This window comes from Sorex fumeus, unplaced genomic scaffold (genome assembly GCF_029834395.1).
Source record: "Sorex fumeus unplaced genomic scaffold, SorFum_2.1 ptg000063l, whole genome shotgun sequence".
Classification (NCBI taxonomy): domain Eukaryota; kingdom Metazoa; phylum Chordata; class Mammalia; order Eulipotyphla; family Soricidae; genus Sorex; species Sorex fumeus.
The window spans coordinates 43,977,821-43,996,863 of record NW_026606120.1 but is presented as its reverse complement, the minus strand read 5'-3'; the positions used below and the strand labels follow the sequence as shown (position 1 = coordinate 43,996,863).

Below are 19,043 nucleotides of genomic sequence, written 5' to 3'. Positions count from 1 at the left end.
ATTAAAAACTATGAGTACATATAATAAATTGGAAGATGTTCTTCAGTGAATAAATGTTTGGCCAAAAGCAGGTCACTGAAATAGCTAAGAAATTTGAATTTACTTTTTATGTGATTAAGAACTACTATATATTCATTGAGTACAATAAACACCAAGGTTATTTAGTCAACATCAAATAAAGGTCACTGAGCATCCTTGGACTACACAACACTTGAGGTCCAACAGTAAACCCAACAGGCACAATAACGTTTGGTAAAATTCTCAGTAACATTTGGGAAAATTCCCCTAGAAGTGCTGCACTAGTAGCATTGAGGTTAGGTTCTACTAAATTGTCCAGAAGAATTCTTTTTAATGAATGTTATACACTTTAAAACATAATTTATCTTTAGCATCACTGTCCCAAAGAAAAATGACTTGTCCTCTTTGAAAAGACTCTTCTCAAAGCTCCCTTTATGTCCTGATTCCTCAGGCTATAAATAAAGGGGTTCAGCATAGGAGTCACCACAGTGTACATGACAGCCATGACAGTCTCTTTAACAGTAGAATTGTTTGCTGAAGGGCACAGGTAGAGGCCAAATATGGTCCCATAGAAGAGGGACACCACAGAGAGGTGGGAGCTACAAGTGGAGAAAGCTTTGCGAATACCCCTGGCAGAAGGAACTTTGAGGATGGAGGAGACAATTCGTGCATAGGATGAAAAAATTAACAAGAAAGGAACAATAATGACAAGACCTCCAAAGATAAATATCATCATTTCATTTATCTGAATGTCAGAGCAGGCCAACTTTAGTAGAGCCGACATGTCACAGAAAAAGTGGGGGATCACATTATCAGCACAGAAAGACAACCGAGCCATAAGCAGGGTGTGCAACAAGGAAATGACAGTAGTCAACACCCAGGATAGCACCATCAGAGACAGACAAAGCTTGGGGCTCATGATGGTAGTATAGTGCAGTGGGAAGCAGATGGCCACATAGCGGTCATAGGCCATGACCACAAGAAGGAAACTCTCCACATCTGCAAAAAGTAGGAAAAAGTACATTTGAGTCAGGCAGCCAGCATAGGGAATGGATGGGACCTGGCTCTGCATGTTCTCTAATAATTTGGGGATGGTCACAGAAGAAAAACAGAAGTCAGAGAAAGATAAATTGCTGAGAAAAAAATACATAGGTGTATGCAGATGTGAGTCCAGACAAATGAGGATGACGATAAGGAGATTTCCCAAGACAGTAGTAAGATACATGGCCAGGAACAGGGCATAAAACAGGTCTCGCTGATCTGGTTGAATGGGCAGACCCAGGAGGAGGAATTCTGAGATGATGGTTTGGTTTTCCATTTTCACGTCGTTTTCATTTTACCTTTTTAAAATTAAGAATAATGCTTATGAAAAAGAATAATGCTTATGAAAATGTGTGCATGTACACATATATTCACATTATAGAACCTTCAAAAAGATTTTTTTCCAAGTATATTCCCATAAGTCAAAAGGGTTCAGTTCAATACCGTATTGATCCTCTTCCAAGTATAGAAATAAATATTCACATAAATTAAAAATCACAAAAGCAAATGAAACTATAGATTAAAGTAAATAATATTCCAGAATTTTCTGAAAGTATTTCCTAACTATACCATGGGTAAAGACTGATCTGAAGTTAGGTAAGAAAGTAGTCTGAAAAAATCATTTCTTTGTGTCTCTTAGCAATGAAAATTGTATATTAGTCATAAAACCAGTCATATTTCATATTTCATGTAAATAATGTAATGTCAATGATTATGATGTTGTTGGTGATATTGATAAAAAATGATGTTGATGATGATTATGATGATAATTGGTAATACCGATATGAAGACCACAAAAATTATTGCCAGTGCTTGCTCTTTGTAAATTTTTTTAGTGGGAGCACACACCTGGTGATGCTCGTCTTACTCCTGGCTCTGCACTCAAGGATTACTCTTAGAGGGGCTTGAAAGATCATAGGGGGTGCCAGGGAATGAACCTTAGTCAACTCCATGCAAGGCAAGTGCCTTACTTGCTCTCCTATTGCTCTGGCCCTGACATTTACAATTACAATGCAAACTTATTATGCATTCTCTCATTTATTCCTCACAGAAACCTTATGGCATTATCTTCACTATTATCTTCATTATTCATATTTTAAGTGTAGAAGTATGGCTATTATTGAACCATTGATTAAGCTGATTGAATTTGCATGAACTCCACTCATTATTCTGATTTTTAAATGATGTTTTAACTCATTAAATAACTTTCCTAAGTTCTTACAGTTATGAAAAACACCTGAAAATAAAATCAAATAGCCCAGTTTCAGAACTGGCTATTAGCTAGAAGTGCTTCTGGGACTGGTTCCACAATGCACTTGTATTATATAATGGAAGTGTTGCAGAGAAAAGCACAACAAAAATGTAGTAAAGAAATTCTTAGGGAGGTATTAGGGGCTGTTTCTTATTTGTACCTTGGACATTTATAAATCCATGCTTACAATTCATCCCCAAATACTAATATAACTACTTCCTCTGATAAGACAACACAGATACAACAAAGACATGCAAAGACTTCCTTTTGGGGGCAGTGAACAAATGCATTGTAAATCATGAAATATCATATGCAATAAACTAATTCAAGGAGAGAAGATTAGATGGCATTTTAATGTCCTCAATTATCAATATCTTTAAAATTATTAATAGGGCTGGAGGGATAGTACATCAAGTAAGGCTTGCATGCAGCCAGCCTAGTTTCAATCGCGTATGATACCCTGAATGATTCCTGAGTACAGTTGGACATGTCCCCAAACCATAAATAAATAAATAAATAAAACAAAACTTTATTAATATAAGACATTACTCTTTAAATATCAATCTTCAAATGTTATGTTTCCTTGTTTTCCAATTTCATTACCTTGTTTTTCACTTGCATTTCCTTGTTTTTCACTTCCCCCAAAGTAGGCAGCCATTTTATGCTTATTACCTCAAGATAGATATGTAACAAGAAAACAACAATACCCAAAAGATTTTCTGGCTTTTACATCTAAAAGTGGGTGGGGACAGAATTTTCTGGTAAAGAAAAAATTTCTTAGGACACTTCCAGGTGGAGTAATACTGGCTCTTTGCTGGTGACCTGATATGGTAGCACTACATCCCTAAAATAAATGAATACTTGCGTTCTTATAAATCAATGTTATATCAATTAAAAAATTAAAATAACAGTCTGGACAAAATTTCAGTGGGTAGAGCACTTACCTTTTATGTGGCTGACTGGGTTCTATTCCCATTACCACATATGGTTCTTGAATCAGGAGTAAGCCCTGAGTACTGATGGGTGTGACCCAAAAAACAAAAACAAAAAGTTTAATAGAAAAACAAACTCTTAAGAAAGAAGAATCTGGAGCCAAATAAAAACTTCTCCCTTAGCAAACCAGAAAGACAGCTTCTTGAGTTGGAAGAGAAAAAAGGTGAGACCATCATCAGTGAATCCTAATAACAGTGTGAACTAGACAGTACCACTAAGATGGTAAGAATAAGATATAGTCATTGATGATTCAGTAAAATTTTTAAAAAACAGTACACATGTAATTGTTTTCCAAAATAACTATTGTCTCTAATAAAATGACTGATTTCAGAGAGGGGAAAAAAAACAAAAATTACCAACCGAGAAAGATAACCTACTATGATTTCCCCATTGTTTCTCTGGATCCCTTGGAACCAATGGATTTGCATTGGTATTTTTCCCCTAGTCATGCAATTAGTGTCCCCAGCTACTAACTCAAATCTCACAGGAGCTGCTTAGTATAATATCCCCTCTGGAGAGGACTCTCCATGAGGGCAAGTACTAAGTCAACCTTGTTCATTGCCAGAATCAAGATGTCTACCTATAAGCTTGGGCATCTTCTGATCTAACACCTTATTTATTAATCCTACATACTGTGTGACATACAATAAAGTACCATCAATTCTTCAATATTTTACATCCCACCAAAATAAGTTGCATAGATCATGTTATCTGAACTTAGTACAATAAATTGAAAAGTTAACAACAAAAAATGTTATATACTTTGTGGCCAGAGCAAAAGTACAGCAGGTAGGGCATTTGCCTTGCGACGGTCAACCTGGGTTCAAACCCTGGAACCCCATATGGTTCTCTGAACCCTTCAGGTGATCCCTGAGTGCAGAGCCAGGAGTAACCCTGAAAACTGCTAGGTCTGACCCTAAAACAAACAAAAAACCCAAGTTACATACTCAAAATAGAGAAAGAGTATTCTGAATAACTACTTTTACATCAAAGAAAAAACCAACACTACCCTGAAGTAAAATGCAACATATGGAGTTGTCATAGAAGGAAGGATAAAACTACTTTATATGAATAAATTTTAAAAATAAAACAATTAATTGATAAAGTATTAAACTGAAACAAAAAATGTGGTGAAGCTTTCAGAACTAGAATGAAGTGACTCAAATTAAAATTAACAAAATGGAAACATTAAAGCAATAAAATTAATAGCTTTGACAAAACTCATCAATATAGTTTTTAAAGATATAAATAAGTATAGAACATTAGGAAAGAAATTTAAAGGATATGATGCCAAAGGCATTTCTAAATCTTGCTAAAACTTTTCAAATACATTTGAAAATCTGCACAAAATATTTTCTAAGGAAAGACAAATTCAAAAATTGGGTCAATAATTTATAGCATATACTTATAAATATTAAATATTCAATAAGTTGGGAAAAACTGAAGGCCAATATAAACTAAGTAAACTGAAAAATATTTCTAATAAGTTAACAATAGCATATGAAAGTTTCAGGATTATTTTTCATGGCCTGAGCGATAGTACAGTGGGTAGGGAGACCTTGCATGCAGCTGACCCAGGTTTGATCCCCAGCACCCCATATGAACAAACCCCCCCAAGCACTGCCAGGAGTAATTCCTGAGTGCAGAGCCAGAAGCAACTCCTGGGCATCACCAGGTGTAAGCCAAAATGGAAAAAAAGAGATATTTTTCATCAGAGAAATACAGATTAAAATCTTGAAATATTCTATCACTTCCTCTAAAAATGGCTAAAGTATGCTATGCTCATGGCTGATCTTCACAGACTTGGGATGAGTCCCCCACACCTGAGAATGAATCTACTTAAAAACCCAGGTATGCGGGTTTTGTGACTGAAAGCTCCAGGCTTGCACAGAACTGGGATTGGGTGACCTCCAGTCTTCCTCCTGTGCTTCCAGGTCCCTGGCTGTCATGTGCATAACAGCCATGATTCAGAGACTCATAAATAAATCTCGGAAGAGAGCAACATCCTGAAGACATGCCTCTGGACCCCAAATCACCATCCAGTTAAAAATCTAACTTCAGTTCTAGCACCCTATTTAAAATTGTAGAATTCCTGGAGTGCGCAACATCTCATACTTTATGCCACTGATTTAGCAAGAGTAGCACACCTCATTTGATGGGGTGTAAGGTTAAGGCGACTGATATTATATATTAGCACACAGGACTAAACCTGTAACAAAATGCTAGCGAATTCTTATACAGGGCTTAATGACTCTAGGTGAGATACAATTTTCACACATTTTCCTCTAAAGAAAACTTTTTGGGTCATTGTTAGTCGATTATTCATAACAAGCAATACAAAATAAATTATTTAGCATCTGCCTTTGGAACAGGCTTCAGTGATGGTGAGAAAATTTGAAATAATAGTGGTGGGAAGGTGTAATGATGGTGGGATTGGTGTTGAAATAGTGAATATAATAAATTATTGTGAACAAAAATAAAATGAAATAAAATTAAGGATAAAATGACTAAAATAAAAACATTGACACATCAAATATAAGCCAGTAGCAGGAGAAGTATCACTTACACATGAGTAGATAATATGCAATATAGTAAAATGTAAAACCATTTTGCAAACTATCAGCAAGTTTTGTAATTTTAAAGTTCGCCTATCCTTGTGCTCTAAACTTTTGCCCCTGAAATAGCCAAATAAAAGAAAATAATTTCTGCAAAAGGTATATAATAGAAATTCCCACAGAAGCTCTAGTGGTAGCGTTTAAACTGAGAGAGCTAGATAACCATTGGCAGAGAAATAGTCAAACATATATTCATTTCAATGTGATATGTTCTTCAATGAATGATGGGCCAATAGCAGTGATATAAAGAATGATTCAAACAACCACATGGATAAATCTCAAAAATGTTATTTTGAGCCAGAGATTTAGGTTAATGGTGGAGCATATGCCTGGCATGCGCAGGGTCCTGAACTGGACCCTTGTCACCATATAGACCTTAATCACAACGGGGTATGGCTCTGTAGTTCCCAGGTACTTCCAGACCTTGAGCACAGCTGGGATGGACTGTCAAATCTTCAGTCCTCACTATAGGACCGAGCATCACCACCACCATGACCCCAGACTCCCTGAGCATAGTTTGAGGTGGTACCTATAAAAAATAATATTGATGTCAGAAAGCTAGTAGAGGGATTGAGACACATCCCTGGCATGCAGCTGATGCCATTTTGATCCTTGGCTCCACATGCTCCCTCAAGTATCACCAGGGTTAGCCCTGACGTTTCATGAGCAGCATTGGTGTGGCCCTGTGATCCCCAACTCTACAAAGTCCAAGCATCACTGCATCCGCAGCGTCTACCATTGAACCACTGACCCAGTTAGCAAAAAACTTCCAGCAGCAGCCCCTAGATTCCTAAGTTCCACTTTAGAGGACACCCCCCAAAATTAACAATAAATAAAAATAATGTATTTTGAATAAAAGAATTCAGACTCAAAAGTGTTCATTTATTAAGTTCATGAGATGACGATTTTTTTTGCACAGCAGTGCTCAGGGCTTACCCCTGGCTCAGTGCTCAGTAAACACTCCTGGCAGAGTTCAGTGAACTGTGTGGGGTCCTGGAGATCAGACCCATGTCAACTGAGCACAAAGCAAACGTCCTACCCACTCTCTTATCTCTCCAGTCCCGTGATGACAAATTTTAACTTTGGTAATAGAAAGATATCCAACAGAGCAGTGGGTATCTATATATGTTTATGAGAATTGACTGGAAAAGAGTACAAGGAAACTACGTGCTTTCATTACATGGGTGTGGAATCCAGTTAGCTGTTTATTTATGTCCTTTCATATGTGCCTTTCCATTTTTTTATTTGTAAAATTTAGTTTCAAGGAACAAATAATCTTTGGGTTCTCCATAAGTATCCCAGAGACTAAATCAAATAGAAGCTATATAATTTACTAGAGGGAAAGAAAGTCATGAAGAATAAAATTATAGACCAATTACACCTGTGTAAATGAATATAGGAACTATGTTTGAAAGACTGATAATCTCAGTTTTATATCTTAAATAATATTTCCAGTAAAATGAAGGCAAAAGTACTTACAGATAAAAATTCCAATTCTAAAGCTCAAAACAAAATTCTAAATAATTCTTTAATAATTTTCATTAGAAATGGCCAGAATTGGCAGTTTTGCTAAGGTCCCTCTCTAGATGGAAACATGCTTTTATTCTCTAGATTGCAGTAAAAATGGAAATCACAAATCATCTGAGACTTCAATCAGAAAATTTTGTTCTCTTTATCCCCCACTTACTATAACGCCAGGAACTATTTAAAATCCTCCCATCAAGAATTTTTTTAAACTATTAATATAGTTTTGAGTATTTCTGAATCACATGAAGCTAATGTGATGTGACTGAGGAAAAATTTATCTGAATAACTAGTTTTTGTGTAACATAAGCAATGAATAACTCTGTAACACAAGATATTCACCTAGAAAATAAATCATTTCATTCAGAAACAGCACTAGAAAAAGCCCAAATTAAAAACAAAATGGGTACTAGGATTACTGGAGGATGGAGAGGAGTACAAATAAACAAACCTGAGTACTGCAAAAATACCTCACGTGAAAATATGAAGCACTTGAGTGTAATCCAAACACCATAATTTGGCCCATTAAATAAACTGGAGACTTTGCTGAAGCCTGGTCCTTATGAAGGCCGTAGTGCCAGAGACACTGGGAGGCAAAACTCTCACAAATGTTCGGTCACCACATCATGAATTCCCTAACCTGGACTTCTCATAATGCTTCTTCCTCTGCTTTCCATCACTGGGGCCCACTACTGGAAGCTGGAAGATAAAAGAAATAATCCAATCAAAGGAGCATTGGACCAGCTTTGCCAGAAGTAAATACTGTGCAAAATGAGGTGGGATCCCTGCCACCACCAACCATCCACACCGCATCCTTCTTATTGATCTACTCCAGGGACTCTGACTCCAAAGACATCTGTTTGTCTCTCCTATCAGTTAATCACATTCTCTTGGCCATTAACCTAAGCAGATAAGAGCAAGATGGTGAGCCCTTATTTTCCCAGCCTGTGATCTGTGACTGCCTCAGCCTAGGGACAATTTAGACTCAAAGAGTTCGTATAAACGAATATGCAGAATGGTGTGGAAATCTGAGTTGCTAAAAATTAGAAAGCAAGCACCAGCGAGGATTACAGTGGGTAGTGTACTTGCGTTGTATGTGACCAATCTGGGTTCAATCTCCAGTAACCCATATGGTCTCCAAGCACTACCAGAGTGATCCCAGAGCACAGAGCCAGGAGTAAACCCTATGTATTGCTGGGTGTGGTCCAAAACACAAAGAAAGACTAGAAAGCAGTAGAAATACTCTCACCATAAGCAGGCATTAAAACACACTCACCCCCAAATTTTGGGTCCAATTCCTGAAACTATAGATGCTAAGAAGATAGATTTTTTTATTGGATTTGATTTTCTTGATTTGATATTTTTGAAAAAGTAAAATCCACTTTGATTTCTTCATTACCTGAATTTTACTTCCTCAACCTATGTGAAAAATCTTGTCTCTTTTTTCTGTATAAGAAAGCTTTCACTGACTTATTGGAAATTAGTCTGTAGCACTGTAGCACTGTCCTCCCGCTGTTCATCAATTTGCTTGAGCGGGTCCAGTAATGCCTCCATTGTGAGACTTGTTGTTACTGTGTTTGGCATATCGAATATGTCACGGGTAGCTTGCCAGTCTTTACCGAGCAGGTGAAATGCTCTCAGTAGCTTGCCCGGCTCTCCAGGCTCTCCGAGAGTGGCGGAGGAATCCAACCCGGCTCCGCCAGGCCGACAGCTTGCAAGGCAAACGCCCTACCACTGTGCTATCTCTCCAGCCCAGAAATCAATCAGAGAACTAAAAATTAAAAGGGAATAGAATTGAGAGGGAACTTTTGGGGATATCACAGGAGACTGATGAGTTTGGAAGGATCCCTGTGTGTGTCCAGTAGAACTTAAGTGCTAGGTCCCTGGAGCTGTAGGTCTGGGATCACTGCCCTACAGCCAGCCCCCTCCCCCTTTATGAGATCAGTCATAGGACTTAATCTATCTTGACCTTGATTATTTCATAAATTTGATAGGAGAACAAAAGTTAACTATACTTTGTGCCAAAGAAAGCGGGGATGGGAGAAGGGGGAATAATCCATGTTAAAAATAAAACAAAATTTTTGCATATAGTGAGATATGGCACTGGCAACTGTAATTATCATTAAGTTCTGTAATGAGGATACAGTATATTTCCAAGTATCTCTTCCCTAATCACTTTCGCCAAACCAGTGAACCCATACCTTGATGTTAAGAAAGATGGTGTTTGATAAACTCTGTGGAATGGAAGAAGCTACAGGTCTAAATGCAACAGATTGATACCCAAATGCCAGAGATTTCCTCTTATGTTGTTATGTATAGATTTGCCCCTAACTTAAGACATTCATATTAAAACAGTTCAAAGAACACCTTGTTTCATGGAAAACTGGAAAACAGCCTCTTACATCCTGTTTACCTTGTTGCCATACAAATTATTCAATCGTCCAGAGCTGTCTGACTCCTTATTTACTGATTTGTTGCTATGGAAATTGATGTAGTTCTCCAAATTTATACTTCACCGTCTTTGCATCTTACACACTTTGCAGAAGTGCAAGTTTGGAATAATTGATCCTTGAGATGCTGTAAGTACTTGACAAACATATAATTTGTTAGTTCCCATTAACTAGTGATCACCAACTAGATTTAGAGAAGAGAATGGCTGTTAAGATAAAAAAAAAAATAATAATGATGAGAATGAAGACTTCTAAACCATTCTGTAGAAGCTACAGTATAGATTTGTAGAGTCCTAATATTTGTAAAGGAATATTTTAAAGTATCTCTTCTGAACTCCCTTCTTGCTTACCCAACTTGCCTGAGTGTGGTTCCAGGGCTGGATGCCTGATTGCTGCTTCCAGGTGCTGCATTTCCAGCCAGAGTCCTTGACATTGTCTTCTAACTCCTCTATTCTACGAGCCTTGACTCCTGGGATCCCTTGGTCCCAAAGAAACTCATTATTAACAAAACTGGTACTTGCCTCTGCTTCTTTCTCTACTTTTCTGAAAAGTTCCTATCCAGAGACAGAAATTTCATCCAATAGAAGTCTGACCTTTTCACAGGAACATTACCTAATCTTCATGATTCATACTAACATCTCTCTTCAGAATAAGTATCGAAGCATTTGGTCAACACTATCTTGTCCAATAATTGCTTCCCTATAGAAAACTTCTCACTTCAGATGAATTTCCAGTTCCATGACAGCAAGTAATGTGTTGTAGCTCAGTTCACTCAGGGAATACTTAATCCATTAGTTCATTAATACATCCCTTAAGGAAATATTTCTTTAGCAACTACCACGTACAAGGCATTAGTTCATGCAGTAAAAAATAAAATAATAAGATCAGTATTCAAGATGGACATAGTCCTGCCTTATGGAAAACCCAGTGTGTCTCCCAGACTAATAATAAAGCACTGAATTAAGTATTACAAATGTTATCATAGGATAAATACAGCATGTGATAAATATGTATCAGAATACCTAACTATATAGCATGACAGAAAGTATATGTATGTATGTATGGGTCTCTTTGCTCAATCCCCAGCATTTCCAAAATCAAAAATTAATCCCAAAGTGATGTATGTCACTTCCAATTCTGATCCATAAAAATCTTTCACATGGCCTCTATCCCAGTGTTTCTCAACCTATTTCAACTCTGCTCTCCCTCTGACTGTTTCTTCCCTATGACCCCCTCATCCTACTTGTTGGCCTCTACAGTCATACCATACTCCCCTAGTCTCGTATGTGATTTTCCCTTGTGATCTCCATTCATTCTTATTCCAACACAGGAGGCAGTGAAAGACATAATTTAAAGATTTATAAACTCTGTGTAATCTCTGGGCAGCTAGGGAGCCCCCGCGGCTCTCTCTCGCTGCCCACATTCTGCGGCCCAATGCCATGGACAGATGAAGGAGGAAATGAGGGAACAGGCTGGTTGATGGTCAGTTGACGTTTGTTCCATTCTCCCCACATGCTTGTTCTAGTCTCCCTAAGTTCCCCGTTCTAGTCTCACACTGCCCCTCATTTCTGTCTTCTAACTCTCCGGCTCATCTCTCCACTTTCTCTCTCACTGCCGCATCTCTCCTCTCTCCATGCGCCTGTTCCTGCATTCTTCCCCTACATTCTTCTCCCTCTGTCCCCCTTGCTAGTCTCTCCGTGCTCCATCTTGCTGCCCTGGTCTCTCTCCCAGCTCTCTCCAACTCCACCCATTGAGGGTGACAGAATTAGCATATCAAAGCCCTTCCTGATTGCCTATCAGGCTCAAGGGAGGGAAATACCACCTAAGGGTGTTTCTCCTCTTCTTAGTCCAATAACTTAACTAACACCTTAATTAACAACTTAATTCTACTTCTTAATAGTTGTTATTTTGTATGGACACAGTAAGAGGTATATTAAACTTGTAGGGTGGCTCTCATGGGGACATTTGCTATAGAGCTCAGACGACAGTGCTCAGGCCAGATTAATCTTTCTTAACCATAGCAGGATCCTAATCTAGACGTTACTTTTTGGATCATGACAGAATTTGTCCATGACCATGCACTTAAAATATAGATAAGTAGCTCTCTGGAAAGAAAGATGGCGGCCGCACGGGAGCCTTGTGGAAAGCAGGTTTGAGCCGGGGCTGGCGGGAGCGGCAGGGACCTCATGGGAAGGGGGACTTTGTGGGCCGTCCCCCACGCCCCACCAAGGTCGCCAGCTGCCCCCCACGAGCGGCTCTCCGGCACGGCCACGGCCCCGGAGGCACAAGGACTTAGCACAGAGAACCAGCCGCTTGGAGCAGAAAAGCAAATGGACTTGTGTTGAACCGCGCCACCAAGCCTGCCCGGAGGGGAAAGGGCGTTGACCAGCCCGCCCGCTCCTCTCTGGAAAGAAAGATGGCGGCCGCACGGGAGCCTTGTGGAAAGCAGGTTTGAGCCGGGGCTGGCGGGAGCGGCAGGGACCTCATGGGAAGGGGGGCTTTGTGGGCCGTCCCCCATGCCCCACCGAGGTCGCCAGCTGCCCCCCACGAGCGGCTCTCCGGCACGGCCACGACTCCAGGGCACAGAAACCAATCTCTTAACTAGCTAACTTTTAATAGAAATACTTCCAGGGTTAATAAGTAAAATAGCAGAAATCCAAAACCGCGCGGCCGCTATTGCAGCCGCACAACATCATTTTATTCTTAAACCCAGCTGTAGAAAGCAAATCATTTCACAACGCTGTTTCAGCATGTCTGATTGTGGGGGGTGGGTCGTAAACTCTAAACAATAATTGTGCATCTTCTATCGAAATAATCTATCTAGTCAAAGTAGATAGAATATTAACTAGAACTCATCTGCCTCACAAGAATTGGGAGGGGTGGGAGGTGGGGGTCTATTGGGGTTCGGGGTTAAAAATGAGTATTGGTAAAGGGAAATGTGTTTGGTATCTACATGACTGAGACCTAAACCCAAAAGCTCTGTAACTTTTCCCACAGTGATTCAATAAATAAATAAATTATAAAAAAAAAGAAAGCAATTATTGTGAAATGCAAGCAAGCCATTCTTTTTTATTTTATTTTATAGGATTAGTGGGTACCAGAATGAGCATCTAATAAACTGACTTACACAACATAAAAAAATATATATATATAGATAAGTATTATGGCACTTTGGCCAGGCCCATTTCGATGCCAGGGTAGCTCACAGCTTGCCCTGGGTCCATCCAGTCCCTCATCGGGACCTGCTTTTGGGGTGCTATGAAGTAAGGGCAACTGAGGTCGAGAGAACAGATGTTCAGGAGGTAATATTATCTGGAGTCATTTAACTCCCAAGTTACAAAAGCATAGCATTCTCCATCAACCTGGTGGCATGAAACCTAGCACAACTCTCTATCTGAATGCATATGAGCAAGAAAAAAAATAGTTTTGTATCACATTACTTACATTTTAGAACTTATTTGTTTTAGAAATTACTTTGCCTGAAGCAACCTGGGCAGAATATTACAATAACTTTGAGAATTAGAAAACAGTATTAAATTGAGAAACCTCTGTAAACAGTAATCCACTTGATATATGCAGACATATATAATCACTCACCTCACATGAACAAATAGTTCCTTGTGTATTTAGATGAATTATAATGTAAATCCCCCCAAATGGAATATAACTTGATACAGTCCCACTTATCTAGGTTTGGTTTTGTTGCTTTTGATTTTTGTGTTAGATGCAAGAACTCTTTCCCTTTTTCACAGACTTTTCATTAGTTTACATTATAAGATTTAGAGTATAGCTTAAAAACTCTGTTATAGAATTCACCATATCCACCATCAACCCACCATCCTATGCACAACCAAAAAAGAGCCTTCTACTCATTTCTCTCACTTACCCCCTTTTCCACTGATAATCACCTTTTTTTAAATGAAATCTAGAAAGTAATTTTGGTATTTTTCTATTTCATTTGTTTTTGTAATTTATATTCTGCATATGAGTGAAACCATCCACAGTTGCCCTTTGCTTCCTTATCTCAGTAAAATCACCTCGTTTCATCTATTCTGTCGCAAAGGGCACAATATCCTTCTATAATGGCAGAGTGTATTTCACTGAGTATATATATATATATATGTATATATATATATACAATAGCCTCTTTTTATTATTTTAGGTGTGATTTATAGTACTATTAATAGTATAGTTACATGCACACATTGCTACAACATCATGTCCTCCACCAATTAGCCCTACTGAATCCACCACCAAACTTTGTTCTTTCCCCACCACCACCACCATGGTAAGCTCAGCTCTGTAGACAAGTTAGGTTCTGTTGCCTTTTGCTATTTGTTTACTATGTTTATTTAAATCCCACCTGTGAGAGAGATCATGCTGTCTGTCCCTCTCCTCTGACTTCACTCAGCATGATACTCTCCAGATCTCTCCCCATGTAGCAGCAAATTGCATCATTGCATCTTTTCTTAAAAGCAATTTTCTATTGTGTAGCACTATAGCACTGTCATTAAGTTATTCATCAGTTTGCTCGAGTGGGCACCAGTAACATCTCCATTGTGAGATTTGTTGTTACTGTTTTTGGCATATAGAATACCCCAAGGGGAGCTTGCCAGGCTCTGCCATGCAGGCGGGATATCTCGGTAGCTTCCCGGGCTCTCCAAGAGGAGCAGAGAAACCTATTGTGTATATGCCCCATATTTATCTGTTCTCAGACACTTGTGCCTTTTCCAGAGACTAGTTATTGTGAATCGTGCTGCAATAAACATAGGAACATAAACGTCTTATCTCAATAGAGTTTTGGGGCCCTTGATGCCGAGAAGTGGAATTGCTGAATCATATGAAAATTTAAATCTTAGATTTTTGAATAGTGTTCATGTTGCTTTCAAAAAAGGCTAAATAAGAAAAAAAAGGTTGAATCAGTTGATATTCCAACCAGCAGTGGTTAGGGTCCCTTTTCCACCACATCCACACCATCACTGGGGGCTTTTCCCCTGTGCGATATATGTCAGTCTCCCTGATATAAGAAATCTCATTGCTTTGCTATGAATTTCCCTGATGATTAGTGATGCTTAAAAATATATTCTTAAAAATACATGTTGCTGTCTGTATGTCTTTATATAATCATATGTTTATAGACATTTAGGTTGAGCCCATGCTTTGGCTACTGTGAATAATGCTGTGAAAATATAGGTGCTGTGAATATCACTGTCACTGTCACTGTCCTCCCGTTGTTCATTGATTTGCTCAAGCGGACCCAGTAACATCTTCATTGTGACACTTGTTACTGTGTTTGGCATATCGAATACATCACAGGTAGCTTGCCAGGCTTTGCCGTGCCGGCGAGATATTCTCGGCAGCTTGCCAGGCTCTCAGAGAGGGGCGAGGAATGGAACTTGGTCAGCCGGGTTGGCCGTGTGCAAGGCAAACAACCTACCTGCTGTGCTACTGCTCCAGCCCCTTGTTCCTATTAATCGCTGTCACTGTCCTCCCGTTGTTCATCGATTTGGCTCGAGCGGGCCCAATAACATTGTCAGAGTTGTTACCGTGTTTGGCATATCAAATACGTCACGGGCAGCTTTCCAGGCTTTGCTGTGCCGGCGAGATACTCTCAGTAGCTTGCCGGGCGCTCCGAGAGGGGCAGAGGAATCGAACTCAGGTCAGCCATGTTGGCTGTGTGCAAGGCAAATGTCCTACCCGCTGTGCTATTGCTCCAGCCCATTTCTATTAATACATATTATATTTATTCATGTGTAGAAATCATTGTTACTGCTGTAAAGTGTTATTTCATTGTAGTTGTGACTAGAAAATTCTTGTTAATAAGCAATGAAGGGCATTTTTTCATGTGTGTGGCCATCTCTGTGCCTTCCTTGGAAAAGTGGTTATTCGTATTTTTTGCCCATTATTTTAACTGGGTCTTTTTTATTGTAAAGTGAAGTGAGGTTTTCATAGATTTTGGAGACATCAACCCCTGGTCAGACAAATAATGTACTATGTTCTTCTCCCCTTTTGTTTTGATATAGCTTCTTATATTATGTAGCTCTTAGATTTTGTAGAGTCCATTTATTTATTCGTGTCAATGGAGTTGAGTCTCCAAATATATCTCTGATGCTGAGGTTCTGGTGTGTCACTTATGCTTTCTTCTTGTATTTTGAGTTAATTTTGTGTATGGTATTAAATAGTGATATAATTTCATTAGTGGGAAATGAAATTTTTTAAGCTATTGGTAAGAATGTTGAATGATACATCCACTAGTAAGAGGGTAAATCTCATGTTAACTCTTTTTACCGAAAGAAACAAGGAAATTATGGAGGCAATGCATATGTTTAGTACCTTGGTTATGGTAATGATAGCATGTGAGTATATGTCCAAATTCCAAAATGTACATATAAATGTGTGTAGCTCTTGCATAAAAAATACATTTCAAAAGTCTAACCATATAGACTATAAAAGATATAGAAAGAGTTCAAATTTTAAATATAAAGAGTTTGAGACTCACAAATAAATCTCACAAGAGAGCCACAAGCCACATGTGAGGTGCCATGCCAGGCTGAACTTCATCTGGGACAAACAAAAAGGGGCAAGCAAGTCCCTACACCTGCCTCAACAGAATCCCAGCAGCAGAAAACTTCCAGAACTTGATTGCTGCCGTCCTCACAGCCGATCTCCACAGGCTCAGGCTGAGCCCCTCATCCATGAGAATGAATCCACTGAAAACCTCAGGTATGTGAGGTTTTGTGGCCTGAACTTCCAGGCTCTTGCAGAGTTGGGAATGGGCAACCTCCAATAATATTCCTGTTTTCCCAGAGGCCAAGGGCCACGCCCACGAACTACTCCGGCACCATTTAAACTCATTAACGGTCATGATCCAGAGACTCACAAATAAATCTCTCAAAGGAGCCACAAGTTGTATCACCCTATCCAAAATCTCAGAATCCCTGGAGCACGCGGGAGACTTGGGTGGTGGTGGGGTAACTAAAGGTGGTGGGAAGATGTTATGGTGGTGGGATTGGTGTTGGAATACTGAATGTGGTAAATTACTGTGAATCACTTTATTAAAATAAAATAAAATCGGGGATAAAAGATAGTTTAAAATTTTTAAATATAAAGGAATTATGGACAGGAGTAATAGTAACAGAAGGTAAGGTACTTGATTGTACCCAGATCCAATCCCTGGCATCCTATATGGTCCCCTGAGCACACTCCAGGAGTGATTTCTGAGTGCAGAGCCAGGAGTAACCCCTAAGCATCATTGGGTGTGGGCCCAAAACCAAAAGAAATAATAAAATAAAATAAACTTACTGTTAGTGTAAAATCAAGTAAAATGCCTACTATAAAGCTTAAATAAATCTTGAATTTTAATATTGAGATGACACAACAACTATGGTGTTGGATGCAGTTTTATAGAAGAGAAAAGCGTCTATTCTCCTAAAAATTATATAGTATTATAAGCCAGTGATAATTTAAAAAACTGACTGTGTAAATGTCTATATTGCAATTAGAAATGTGGAAATAAGTGTAATATAAGAGAAATTAAATAATTGTTAAACATACCATCACTCAGAGGAAATACAAGACAAAAAAAATGGAAAATATGTGGAGAATTATACAATTCCATACATAGAGATAAGATTGAAAGTAAAATGCTTTATCTTCTTTATTTTTCAGGTGGGAGTTAATGAAACAAACTTTTTAAATTGTGTTCTTTCAGGCTGACCTGAGAATAACAAAATAGGAGACATTGCTAGGATCAATATCATAAAATTTGATATCAATATGGGCACTGGTGGAGGGATGGGTATTTGATCATTGTATAATTGAAATCCAAGCACAAAACTTTGTAAGTCTACAGCTGTACCTCATGGTGTCTCACTAATAAAAATTTTTTAAAAATTAAAAAAAAATATGAATCAACTGGATAAAATTCTGCAAAAATATCACGTGTTACAGTTATAGATGAAATCATGTAAACAATGTAAATCATAATCTTTACCACCCTCAATGAAAGAGGATTTTCCTTTTGCTAAAGACTCTCCCCAATGCTCCTTTCATGTCTTTGTTCCTCAGGCTGTAGATGAATGGATTCAACATGGGAGTCACCACGGTATACATCATAGCCATGACAGTCTCCTTGACAGTAGAGTTGTTAGATGATGGAATTAAGTAGAGACCAATAATTGTTCCATAGAACAGCGACACCACAGTGAGGTGGGAGCCACAGGTAGAGAACGCTTTGCGAATACCCCTGGCTGAAGGGACCTTGAGAATAGAGGAGACGATTCGGGCATAGGACGTGATGATCAGAAGAAATGGGATAACAATAACGAGTCCTCCCATGATAAAGATAACCAACTCGTTCACTTGAGTGTCAGAGCATGACAGCTTCAGCAGAGCAGACATGTCACAGAAAAAGTGGGGGATCACATTGTCCGCACAGAAACGCAGTCTGGCCATGAGCAGAGTGTGCAACATGGCATGGAATGTGGTCAGAACCCAGGACAGCACCACCAGGGACAGGCAGAGCTTGGGGCTCATGATGGTGTTGTAGTGTAAAGGGAAGCAGATGGCCACATAGCGGTCATAGGCCATGGCCACCAGGAGAAAGCTCTCTAGATCCCCGAAAAACAAAAAGAAATACATTTGGGTCAGGCATGCAGCATAGGGGATGGATGGGACTTGGCTCTGCATGTTCTGCAGTAATTTGGGCATTGTGACCGAGGAAAAACAGAGGTCAGAGAAAGACAAGTTGCTGAGAAACATATACATGGGTGTGTGGAGATGAGGGTCAAGGCGAATGAGAACAATGATGAGCAGGTTTCCCAGGACGGTCGTTAGATACATAGCCAGGAACAGGACATAGATCAGGTTTTGATGCTCAGGATGAATTGGCAAGCCCATGAGGAGGAAGGCAGAGACTACTGTCTGATTCTTTCCTATCATGTTCTCTGTCCAGAACCTTTAGAAAAGAAATAATATAATCCACTAAAAACTAAAACTAAAAAAGTAGAAATTGAGCTCACATATGACCTAACAATACCACTTCTGGGAATACATACTAGGGGCCCAAATACACATAGCAGAAACATCATCTGCACTTCTGTGTTCATTGTAGCATTATTCACAGTAGCGAAAATCTGGAAACAACCTAAG

The 19,043-nt window shown here is 39.0% G+C and overlaps 1 protein-coding gene and 1 pseudogene across 1 annotated transcript; both read right to left on the bottom strand.

Annotated features, from left to right (window-relative positions):
* Window positions 1–391: 391 nt before the first annotated feature.
* LOC130035011 (olfactory receptor-like protein DTMT) lies at window positions 392–1,336 on the bottom strand. The gene has a single exon (XM_056126499.1). It carries the CDS (start codon window positions 1,334–1,336, stop codon window positions 392–394), a length of 945 nt encoding a protein of 314 aa, XP_055982474.1.
* A 16,494-nt stretch (window positions 1,337–17,830) lies between these two features.
* Window positions 17,831–18,833, bottom strand: LOC130035010 (olfactory receptor-like protein DTMT; annotated as a pseudogene).
* Between the last annotated feature and the right edge of the window lie 210 nt (window positions 18,834–19,043).